Below are 12570 nucleotides of genomic sequence, written 5' to 3'. Positions count from 1 at the left end.
ATCTCACTGCATCCCATCATGCTGGAAAGACTTAACATATTCTTAGGTTCAAAGGAAAGGATTACAAGACTGGAAATGCATTTCCAGCCTGCACAATTTCAGATTTTTAGAGAATTCCTTGCATCCTCCACATGTGGAGTGTGTTCTCAATTCATTTCAGGGGGCCAGCTGTTTCCTAGACCTCCTCTCAAAGCCTGTACACTACACTAGCACAGGAGTATAACAGGTAGGTGAACTATGACTCTTCTCCCTCTTGGCAGCAGGAACTGAGCTGTGCCAATTCTTCAGTTAAAAAATTATTTCCTTTTGCTTTCTCAAGTAAGCCTGAATAATCTTTAGTCCTATCACAAGACACCCTTAGCAGTCTCAGAAGTCTTTATCTATCTATTCAAGACAGTTCAGTTCAATTTCTGTAAGGAGTTGAACTGGAGGGCACCTCTGTACACATCGTATCATATTTTTCTGTTCACAATACTAAAAATGTGAGTAATACTTAATCTTCTCTGGATGCTACTGAAGATGGATCTGCAGATGTCCACATCTACCACTATCAGTTTAGCAGTGGAAACTGCATGGGGGAGTGACACAAACACTTACCTGAGGCAAACATTTTAATCATTCCACTCACCATCACTTCTGGTAGAGGAACAACAAAATGTACATCAGATAAAACCATCTCAAAGTCTAACAACTTATTACCCATTATTTGGAATTAATTTACCTTTTAAAAAAATGTTCCGTTTAAAGTACTGATGAGATTATAAGAGTCAAAATGCATTTTGGACAAATTGTATTTTAAGGAGGTATTTGAAAGGGCAGAGAGCAGAGACATCATTACACCAAGAACACAACAAGAAATGGTATATGTTATTTGCATACAGTACATGAAGAGGAGGATCTATTCATACATGAGGAGGGATGAGAAAAAGACATGATGGAAATCTTTTCATGAAAACACAAAACTTCAAATCTGGCAGAAGAGGACCTAGTATCATCAGGATTTAAGCATAGCCATACTATAAATTTTACAGACCAAAACTCAGCAAGCATGGAAGGGTGGAGAGAAGGTTCAGTAGTGGAAATAATCTCAGTTTGGGCAAGGACATTGAGGAGAGGACAGAAAAGCAGCATGAGGGTCTGCCAATCAGGCTCTTCAAGAAGACAACAGAAAGGAAAACCACAGGTCCTGAGAATTTTGTATATATAAACACACTTTTGACCTTTTTCTTAGTTATAATCTTCGTAAAAGGTGAGTTAACTCTTGGACTAAATAATGTAATAATGTTAAAATACTTCTAAATTGCAACTAACAAGAGGAAAACTTACATATAAAACAAGGAAATACTGGCATTTCAGTTTTCCATATCTATCCAAAAGGTTTACTCATGTAACTTTGAAGGGTATTATCACAGGAGAATCAACATTAGAAAATGACATCATGAACTATGTTTTCAGCCCGACTGTATCAGGAAAGAGACATTTAAAGAGTCAGTTTACAAGAGTAGAGTTGAAGACAAAGCTTAAGATTTAGCAACGTAAACAAAATTCTAATCATATCAAAACTAGTCTCCTGGAGATTCATCCATCAAATGCAATAGCACATTTCATTTTACTTACAAGAATCTAAAAACTTCACATCATCATGATAAATGGACGACTGTATTTGTTACACTTAATGTCAGTGAGTTATAAAGATTAATAGCCACATTCTTCCTTGCATAAATTAACTACCGAAAACTGATAAGCTGAGACTGATTCTCTGTTCATAGGAGGTATAACAGATCTATGAACAACAGTATCCTCATTTATAATGTTTCATAATTGCAACATCTTTTATACAATTCATTAGCTCTTGCTTCCCTTTATAAGGAAGAGATCATCATTTAAACTATGGGACCAAGTTCCAGAGCAACTGGAATACAGAATATTTTAAGAATCTCCTTTTTTCTGTGTATGCACACTGATATGTGCTTCCTTTTCTAGAAGGAAACTTCTCAGAACTGCAGAGAGGATTCTGAAACTTTGAGCTAGAGGAACCTGTGAGGATGGATAAAGGTATGCACCATAACCTAGCCAGCCTGCTTCAGGTACCTACAGTTTGCTCAAACAACTTCTTCTCAGCTATACGTTGTGCTAGAGTAGAAACACCGACTGTGTGGGGACATTTTAAACAGATGCAACCACTTGACAAAATCTTATAAAAACTAATCTTCCGATGTTTTTCTTTTCAAATGTTATTAAAAGTATTCTGAAATTATAAAAGCAAAATCAGATTCTGAAAATTATCATACCTGATACAGCAAGAAAGTCATCAATACTTGTTATATCATCCACAGCTTCGGTAAGAACATGGATGTGATTCTCCCATGTACTCCTATACATCTCCATGGTGCTCTTTACGACTTGGCTTTTTGGTCTGGCAGCAAGAGCTAAAGCAGCATTAATAACCTGTACCAATAAACAAATAAATAAATAAATAAAACACAAACCCCAGCATCTAAGTAATTATGTCTTCAGAAAGAAAAATGCTACTTTTTACTTAAAACTGCAGAGCAGCATTTCTGTTCTCTAAGCAGAAGTGTTGCTCAGCTTTTGTTTCTGTTCTCAGCATGAATACCATTCAGATGCTGCTTAGGCTAACTTCCATTTTAGCTTCTATTCCATTAATGTCTTAACTGATGGACTCTAAAAATCCCATTGTTTTGGTTTTAGTTGGAGAACTCATACTCTTCCAGTTTGCAAGGTATCAGAAAGTGTTTGTTTATATAAGGCAGCCACTTATCAGTACAGCATACACCACTCCAGTTTTGCGTTTAAACTCTCTAACACCTGTTACCACGCAGCTTATCAGAGAGTATCTTGACTAAAAGAGAGAGTATCAGTCTCTGTCATGTGAAAAGGGAAGGTTTTGCCAGAACAAGATACCTTCTTTAGGATCAGTGGCATGGGACATAACAGATACTACATCTGTATTAAAGCAGCAGTCTGATATTTCTAAAACAGGCCTAAAAATGCTGTGTGCACATGAAGAGGGTAGATTCTATCTCTCCCAGAAAAGAGTAACTGCAGATGGAAATACTGGATCCTGAAGTGAATACTTTCACAGATACCTCTTCAATCAGTTGATTAGCTAGAGGGCATTTTTTCCCCTCATACAGCTTTTTGTTGATGTTTTATCTATAAGCATTATCTAAATTAAACTAATACATATCCCAGGTAGAAGCTGAACATTAACCTTATACCAACCCTTTTTTCCCTTCCCACACTGTGTATTTATCAAGGGGAGAATGGTTTTCAGAAGACAGAACACGAGATATAGCAAAAAATGGGAAGAATAAAAACAACACAGCAAACTAATCCCCAGTGCTGACAGTATACATTCACGGATCATTCTCAGTATCACGGCACCGTAATCAAGTCATTGAACCAAAGAAAAAAGAGGAAACTCCTTGTCTTAAGTCCATCTGATGTTTCTTTACAATAATAGCACACTAATCCATGTGCATCATGACAAGCAAAAAAAGAATATTTAAATTGCAGGAAGGGAAAAGGACAAAAAAAAGAACACAATTTATTAAAAAATAAAAAATAATTAAAAAAAACCCCACAACACAAAACCACCTCAAATTTTGTAGGCAAAAAGCCCTCTATTTGCCATAAATTCTCTAACTCATGAAAACAGTAATTTGCTTAAGATTAAAAATTAAAATATCAACCACACTAACTGCTGAACTCAGGAAGACCACACTATTATGTCATCTGATGCATAATATAGCACCAACATGCAGTATCACACTAACATGCCAGTACAATTTAATGTGTATTTCTGATCATAAAGTTGTTACTTAATTTTGAATAATTGCATAATAAATACATTTAAACACTTGTTTGATTGTTGTCTGAACATAACCCATCAGGAGCCACCCCATCCCAAAATTACTACTGAATTAGTAGCAATCTACACTGCAGAACCTTCCTTTTCTGAGAAAACATCTTCTAAGATACATAGAAACCACAAAGCACATTGAATAAAGCTGAGGTTGTCATCTTTCGGATTACTAATACCCAAATTATTTAATTCATTATCTTTTCAAGTTTTTGACAATTAATTTTCCTTTCCTATATACAGCATAGCACCCTGCAGCTACCTTAAAGAACATGCTACCAAACTACCTATATTTAGAAAATAATTTAAAATTTTACTGAAGAACTGAAGCAAAGAATGAAGTTAATTCGAATTAAATGCAAGACGCACATGCTATAGAAAAATGTACTCAATGGTTGAGCAATTATAGCCTGAAAGTCTTGAGTCTGATCAGTATTTTCTTAAGCTGCACAGCTGCTTCTTTTAAAGGTATCTGGTGATAATAAACATCATCACTTGATCTGTACTTCTGATAATATGGAATACTCTTTAAAATTAAAAAAATACAACTAATAATAAAAATTAAAAGCACCTCAAACCCCCCCACCACCACAGTTTGCCTGTGAAATGATTTTTTTAAGTCTAGCTCACAAGCCATACAACATACACATAATGAAGTCTAAAGGCTCATTTAAAATAAGTCTGATTTCATACAGTATCCTTAAAACAAAGCCACAGATGTTACAAGAAGGTGACAGAACAGTGTTCTAGCCAGGCCCAGTAAGGACTCAGAATTGACTACTCTTTTTCCTTTTCTGATTATAATTTGATTTTGATTATAATTTGGTTTATGGTAAGCACAGAGTTTTCCCCATAGTTTTCAGGCATGCCTTCAATATAGCCCCTTCATTACATGTTGTACAATTTTATTTTGTTCATACTCCAAATGTACGAAACCTGCAAAAAAGCATTTATTATCAGCTGTATCACCTGGCAGCAAATCTGTCTTGATGGTATATGACCTGACCCCTAAAAGAAGGCACAACATTTACGTACGTCTCTTACGTGAAAAACAATCCAAATTCACCACTCCCAATTATTGTTTGTTTGTTTGGGTTTTTATGGGTTGTTTGGGATTTGGGGTTGGTTTGGTTTTTTGTTTGTTTCGTTTCGATTGATTGTTTTTAAATGCAATTGCCAGGAAACATATATAATTAAAATAACGAATGCACAGAAGGTGCCTTATATTTTCATTTGCAAATAACATTCTTTTCTCCAATAAAAAGCAGGAGAGAATCACAGTAACTTCCAGACATATTAGAAGAGAAGCTCTCCCTAATGAACGTTAAGTGCAGCTTGGAACACTACTAAAATCACACATCATTTCTAATATTTGAAAAATAGCAGTAGTACAGCAATGCTGACACAGATTAAAAGGTTGATCATTTATACTTTGAAACTCCATTCAAAAACACCAACAAAGGTGCCTATTGGCATAAGCAAACTACCATAATACACCTGCCTACACTCCCACATGCACCACTTATTTGCAGCATCACTTCTTTGGAAATGTAGGGTCTCTTCCTGCAGACTTTTGTTTACACTTTCACAGCCAATTGCTCCGGGCTTCTCAAATAAGTCAACAGACCACTCCAAATGCTTAAAGCTTAAATCTCCATTTACATACATTGCTTCTACTGAAGGCTCTGCAAGCACAGGTTTTTTTTTTTCAAAGAGTTAAAGCACAGAATTTATGAGCTTATTAGGGTTCATTTTTATGAAGATAAGCATTCAGCATCTTCCTCTGTTATAGTACTACCTTTGGTACTAAACACACACTTTGAATAAATACTTCAAAGCAGGCAATAACATACTATGCTAAAACCAGTCTCAACTGACTTCCTGTTTCACCAGTAATACAAACTACTTCCTTTGTTTATTAAAACAAATGCATAAAATTCAAAAGGTGCAACTATAAGCAGTTTATGAACTATGCTTCAGATCACCTTTTGAATTTTGTTACCGTATGCCTCAGGACCTGAGGTCATTAAGTCCACTGCTTCAAGTTTCTACTGGAATGAAGGTGCTTCATCAACAGGATCAAATGGCAGGCTGGGAGCCAAGGTCTCTGAGCTCTGCCCACAGGTGTGAGGCAGCTGGGAAGGGGGGCATGGATGGGGCAGACCTTGACTGACAGCCAGACCGATCAATAAGAATATTCCAGACCATTAGATTCATGCTTCGTATTTAAGGAGAGCTGGATTTCCCAGATATGGAGACCCATTCTGGTTTTGCTCGATTTCAGTTGACTTCTGTTTGCGAGATCTCTTTGTTTGGCCATCTGCCCTCCTGCTGTTTTGCAGTGGCCTCTGGGCCCTGCTGCCTTTTTCCCTCTACTCTCTCTCCCGAATCAGCTGGTCGGGACCTGGGTGCTCTCTCTCTTCTCAGGACTGGCTGCTCAGTGCAGAGTTCGTGATGAGGTGCATTATTTATTTCATTTATTTATTTTATAGTCTGTTTCTATTTTATTTATGCTAGTAGTTGTAATAGTGGTATATTAACATTATTTCATTATTTTATTAAACCATGTTCATCTCAATCTACAAGTTTCTCCCTTTCGATTCTCTCTCCTATTGGGGGGGTGGGGAGCAAGCAAGCGGCTATTGTGGCTGTGATTGCTAGATCAGGTTAAACTGTTGACAAAGGTGACTTTGAAAAACTATAATAAAAAAATTTCACACATGAATAGACAAACTAGATGAGGGAAGAGCCTGCACTAATACCCTTTCCCTTTCCTTTATCCCCTTTAAAGCAGACTTAGCTTCCAGTTCCTAAAAATTATTCCCTCAAGCATAGACTAGAAGCACAAGGCCATCTCATTAATTACTAATTTTATCCCAAAGACATGGAAAATCAGGAAGAAAATATGGTGACTCAAGACTTGCACACAGACTATGTTTTTACAACTATTCTGCATTTGGTATTTCAGGAGTTTCACTTCTGGTGACAGGACACATCACATCCTTCAGAAACATCTGTGGAACAAAAGCAACCCTACCAAGCTCCAGCTTAGTGCCCAAAACTCTTTGGTTGAAAAGCAATACACAAACAGAAAATTAAGTGTAGTAATAGTGGACTTCCATATATATTTTTAGGTAATATCAGCAGCCTAACCATTTTAGGAATTAGTAGAAAACTGTTTCCTTTGTCCTTGAGACAAGACGTGGTATTTTTCTTCAAATGTACAAGCCACACTGATAACCATTTACACTTACGTAATTCATCCTACTCCACCTTGAGCTTTGTTTTCATCAGCCAGTACACAACGTGTCATGAGAAAAAGAAGAATAATTTCAGTTGAAACACAGAACAATAATTTATAAAGCAGGCAACATTCTTCATGTTTGTTGCTTGTAGTTATTCCAAAATTATACTCAGAAAACATGCAACATAATGACAACAGGGCAACGCCAGCGTACACAACTAAACGGGAGAGAATTAAAAAGCAGAAGAGAAGCAGCAGAAGAAGAGCATAAAACTAATATTGCCAGCAAAATATATTCCAAGTTATTTTCTGCTTTCTAAAAAAGGAAGAAACAGTTAAAATCACATATTGGTCCTGGAAAAAAGCCATGGAAAAGACTTCACAAGATACCTGCAGTGTTCTGATGGTGCAAAGGATCATCCATCCACATAGGATCATATATTATTATGATACTTGAGGACTAGGCTAATGACTTTTTCCAAATAATGTCTCCTGGTAGCTGGTAACAACAGCTATCTACTAATACTGAAAACAAACACTAACTTCTAACACCAAAACTGTGCCACTGTCAGCTCAACCTGGCATCAGTCTGAACTGCTACCAAAATCAGTGGCCTGCTCCTCCTTTAGACTCCTTTCCCTCATTCCTTCCCCTGAGCCAGCAGCAGTGCTCACACATCCACACAGCGAACTACCTCAGGCAACTGACTTTAATTAAAATCAACCTCCTTGCTTGCTTCCCAGGTTAATTCTCAGCTGCATCAGCTTCCTGATCCAGATCACTGAGGAGCAGTATGACTGCTGCTGGTAGCCGCAAGGGAAGGAGGCAGAAATAACAGCTTGAGAGTAGGGAGGGTGATCAAGTCACTAGCAGCAGTGATGACATATGCCACATTGAACTGGTTGTGGAACAAAGGTTTAAAAGAAGGAATTAAACATCAGAATGTTCAAGCAGACTACCATAGCTATCAAGGTTAATGACAATTCTTCATTACCTTCAGCAGCATTGTGTGTGAACTTTGCCAACACAGTGAAAACCTACAAGCAAAATGTACCACTTTGCCAAAACATCTTTTCTTTAGTTTTAGAAATACTATTATTAAGCCATGACACATACTTTTAATTAATCTCTCAACTGAAAGGCTGAAGACAGTACTTAAGATGATGTCTGATACTGTTAGATACTAAGATCTGTTTTCTCTCTTTTAAAGCAGATGGTAGAGAACTCACTGATTCACCATGTTCTCCCCTTTACCTTCTGCCCTTGCACAGGACTGCTGTATTTGAAGAAAATGGTATTAAGACAGATAAAAAGAGATGCCACACAGGCAGTTGAACCAAGAAGATGAAACAATTGTGGTTATTAAAGTGATACTGGTGAAGAGTTTTTATGACGCTAATAAATTCAGTGTCCCCCACCATTTAATGTACCACAGCAAATAACAAAATGGATGATTGATTTTCTCTCATGAAAAAGTAAATTATAGAAAATGTAAACTGCTAGCTTAAAAAAGCCACAGCATCACAAAATATAATTAAACTCCAGTACCTGAAAAAAGTAAGACATCAAAAGATACTGCCCACTTACTAGCTATCAAGTCTCATTTTTGTGAATGAGAATTTTCATGTTTGTCCAATACAGTACCTACTTTCTAGAAAATGACACAGAAGCAAATAATATCCATATATCTGTATCAACTTGAAAAGGCTAAACAATTTTAAGTGTAAATCAAAACATAGCTCAAAGGAAAGACTAAATTCCCATGTTCAATTTTATAAGGGAAAAACATACTGATAAAATGTTTAATTTTGAGAAAAAATTCATAGGACATTCAAAGCTTGAGCAAAACTTATATGAAACCTAACAAAGTTCTGACCACAGTTTTAAGAAAGGATGCAGAGAACATGCAACCCCTGCCTGGAAATCAGAGCTGCTCAGCTGGATATTGGTATGCATGAGGCACGGGGCAGTAACTGCGAGGCTGCTGAAGGCTTCTATGCAGCTTTGCAGCAAACTGTAGGTGTAGTCAATGTACTCTGGAAACAGACAGAATACAAGTGGCTTGCAGACTGGACTGGAGATGCGTTGCCTGAACTCTTCTAAAGACACACTCACTGTCCAAAAAACACCTCCGTTGCTCAGCTCCTGGTACCACAGTATTTCTGTATTTCTGATACACAGACCTCATCACATAATCCTAAAAAACAGGCAACAGGCTTAATACTGTCTCCTAAGGAGATAGGTAAGAAAATACCACTACAACAGTGCTGACATTACTAAAATTCAAAGAAAGGAAGGCTGCAAGGGCTAGTTTCCTGCAAGGAGTTTCAGCACTTTCTGCCATTCTCCCTACTTGCAGGTACATTTGTCAACAGAGAAGCAGATCTCTAATATCAAAATACAGTCATCAGTTCCAGACAGTCATGTTAGCACTGAAAAAGCAAATGAATTATGCTGGACAAGCCAAATATAAAACGTTAAATAGAGATGTCAGATCAGTATTTGAATGGCCTGGAAATGTGATGTGTATAAACATTCCCACTGATCAGCTCAGCAACTTGTTTACCCTAATTTCTCTTCATGTTACTGGGACTACCACACTGAATTATTTACAAACTCACACAGCCAAAAATCAGCTTCTATCTTTAGTGGTATTTTAATAGTCACATACCAAGTAATATTAAAAATAACAGCATATTAAGTTTCAAGCAGAAAGAAAAGACAACACTGCGAAAAAGAGCTGTAACTTTCACAAATGTGCCAAGTATAATGCTCTTTTCATTAGTATTTTTTTTTTAATGTTGTGGGAGGCGAAAGAGCAGTACATATAAAAATAAAAACAAACTGCAACAGTGAACCCAAAACACTAAGTTTGTTAGAGCTCAGTGCTCAGGAAACACAGGTCAACACATACCACATGTTTTCTGTCCCAGTCTATGGCCAGCAGGGATGCAGAACTGCAGTAGCTGTTCCAGAAATTTTTGACTGTTGGCTATGTCTAAACTCCAATTTGGGAATCAGCCATTTTACTAAGAATTTCCTAACAGTAGATTTTGTAGTGTGATTTTACTGGTGTTAAATAACATAATCCAAACAATTACTTGTAAGATGACAGACACACCATAGCAAAATGAACCCAGCAAAGTCAGATAGCTAAAACAGGTCCTAATGCACTGCAAACCAAAATAATAATCAGTCTGATTTAGGGTCGAATACTAACAGGCCTGTTTTCAGGAAAACAGCAAAAATAAATAAAACCAGAACATTCATATTTTGTCTAAGAGTTTTTAGAGGGAAGATGAGTCTATACATGTTATTTTTATGCTCTGAAATTTAAATGGAAGTGCTAGAAGTTCCCAAGACATTGTGCAAGAGTAGGAGCACGCCAGAACACCTTGTGTCCTTTTCTAACATATTACAAAGACAAGGGTCACTCTCCCAAATCCCTCATGAAGTTGTGCAGGAGTTCTTGAGTGAAATGACATGATTTGAGCTCCCCTGTAAATAGCACTGAAAACAACAGAAATATTAAGTAGTTTCTTACATACCAACCCGTGAATTTAGGAGCATAAAGAGAAGACAGACTCTTCTAATGGAATTTGGATGAAGAAGAGCAAATTATGGGGCTCAGTGAAGCCAGTCCATGTGTCCTTGCTAACTGAAGTTGGAGTGAAACAGTAAAGCGTTTTCGCTAGGAGGGAGTTCAGTTTCATAAGTGCGGAATCTAACAGACACACACTCTTTTAAAAGGAAAAAAAAAAAACACTGGATCTTTCAACATAAATACTCTGTAATAATCTAATTCTCCCATTAAAAAATTGTCACAAATCTGGTGTGTATTGTCAGAAGTTTTTTGCAAGATCTCAAAAGTAAGTCTGTTTTCATGAGTCATCACTCCAAGTTGCCAGAGCCTAACCTCAACCATACTGCATTTCTCACTCCCTTCCATGTATCTAGAGAATTACAAATTTAGTAAGATCCTAAGGAGCTTTTTGGTGTTTGTTACAGCTTTTTCCTCACAGTTGAACTAGAAATATCATAGGAACAGGACTAATAAACTTATGCCTCTGTTACCAAGTATTTCATATTAACTTCTTGCATAGTATTTTGCTAAGCATCACAGGAACTGTAGGTACAAATGTACAATGTAAATGAGGGTGGGGGAAAAGAGAAGTATGGGCACTGAATGAACTACAGAAGACATTTCTACTGAATAAGGAGTAGGGTAAGAGAAAAAGCAAACACAGATATCCATTTGCTGAATATTACAAACTCAATAAACCAAAATGAATAGGTAAGAGTACATGAAGCTTACCAACACTAAATAAGTTCTTTGTTAGTAAAAAGTTCTGAACAAGCACTGCAAGGCAGAAATGCTACGACAGGTACCAAACCCTGCCTACAACTGGGCACCCCAATATAGAACAGTTTTACGATGAGAGACATCCAGGTATTATAGACATTAAGAGAGCTAATACATCCACTACAAAACAAATAAATCAAAATCCTATCAAATCTCAACTGCACTCACTGCACATGCACCAGTGGTGAAACTGAAAGTCAAGACATGTTAGAAGCAGGCAGTTTGTTTTAAAAATAACATCTTCCTATTCATACTTTTCCTCAAAGTGTAGCCATCCAGGTAAAACAGAAGCCTCTACCACTGTTACACGAGCATGAGAGAGAAGACAGAACCGAAGGTCTGTTTGCATTAGTGTTCTTGGCACTCCCTGGCTTCATTGCCTCAGGGAGGAAAACGTCATTATCTCTCATTATGTGCATCACAAGACCTCCACGATGTGGTTTTCTGACAAACGTGAATTTCAGAACACACACACACACACACACACACACATCTTCAGCTACCTTGGCTACTGTTCAATCTTGCTTCTCTGCTCCCCGCCAAGACTATGTTCTTAGCTCAGGTCAAGGCACCTATCTAAGGCCTTCAACTTATTGATTTAATATTAAATATTCTTGATATTATTTCTCAAGTATTCACGCAATTTCAGGAACAACAGGCATGTGTATCATACTGGCTCTCGCATACGTGCCTAGCTTCTTTCATTTATTGAACAGCCAAAATATTTGCTAATAACCTCTCTTGAGAAAAAAAAAATATGGTCAGAGTTCAGAATCAAGCATCTACATTTTAACTAGAGTACAGTGCAATTAATATAACATAAGCATGTCTCTGAATTCTAATCATTAAAAGGTTCCTCCAGCATCTGCCAACTTTGTACCTGCCTTTTCCTCAGTGCTACGTGGGAAGTTTCGCTGGTCAAATCTGCAGAACTCCTAAGAAAGACTTCAAGGTGTTTTCTGTAGGTTTTTGTTGCTCTTTTTTGGTTGGTGTGTTTAGAGGGGTATGGGGTTTTGTCGTTTTTGTTTGTTTGTTTTAATTCAACCACTCCTGATTTCAATCCAAATGACAAGGTTC

At 37.1% G+C, this 12570-nt stretch overlaps 1 protein-coding gene across 8 annotated transcripts in view; it reads right to left on the bottom strand.

Annotated features, from left to right (window-relative positions):
* The window catches only part of CTNNA3 (catenin alpha 3), a 450315-nt gene that overhangs the window by 127225 nt on the left and 310520 nt on the right, over positions 1-12570 (bottom strand). For all 8 annotated transcript variants that reach the window (XM_065843203.2, XM_065843202.2, XM_071811659.1 and 5 more), the window contains one exon: positions 2292-2448. In XM_065843203.2, the coding sequence (XP_065699275.1) occupies positions 2292-2448 (157 nt within the window). The remainder of the gene's footprint in view (positions 1-2291; positions 2449-12570) is intronic.

The sequence above is a fragment of the Patagioenas fasciata genome, chromosome 8 (genome assembly GCF_037038585.1).
Source record: "Patagioenas fasciata isolate bPatFas1 chromosome 8, bPatFas1.hap1, whole genome shotgun sequence".
Lineage (NCBI taxonomy): Eukaryota > Metazoa > Chordata > Aves > Columbiformes > Columbidae > Patagioenas > Patagioenas fasciata.
Note: the sequence above shows the minus strand (reverse complement) of the source record. Positions and strands in the feature narration are given on the sequence as shown.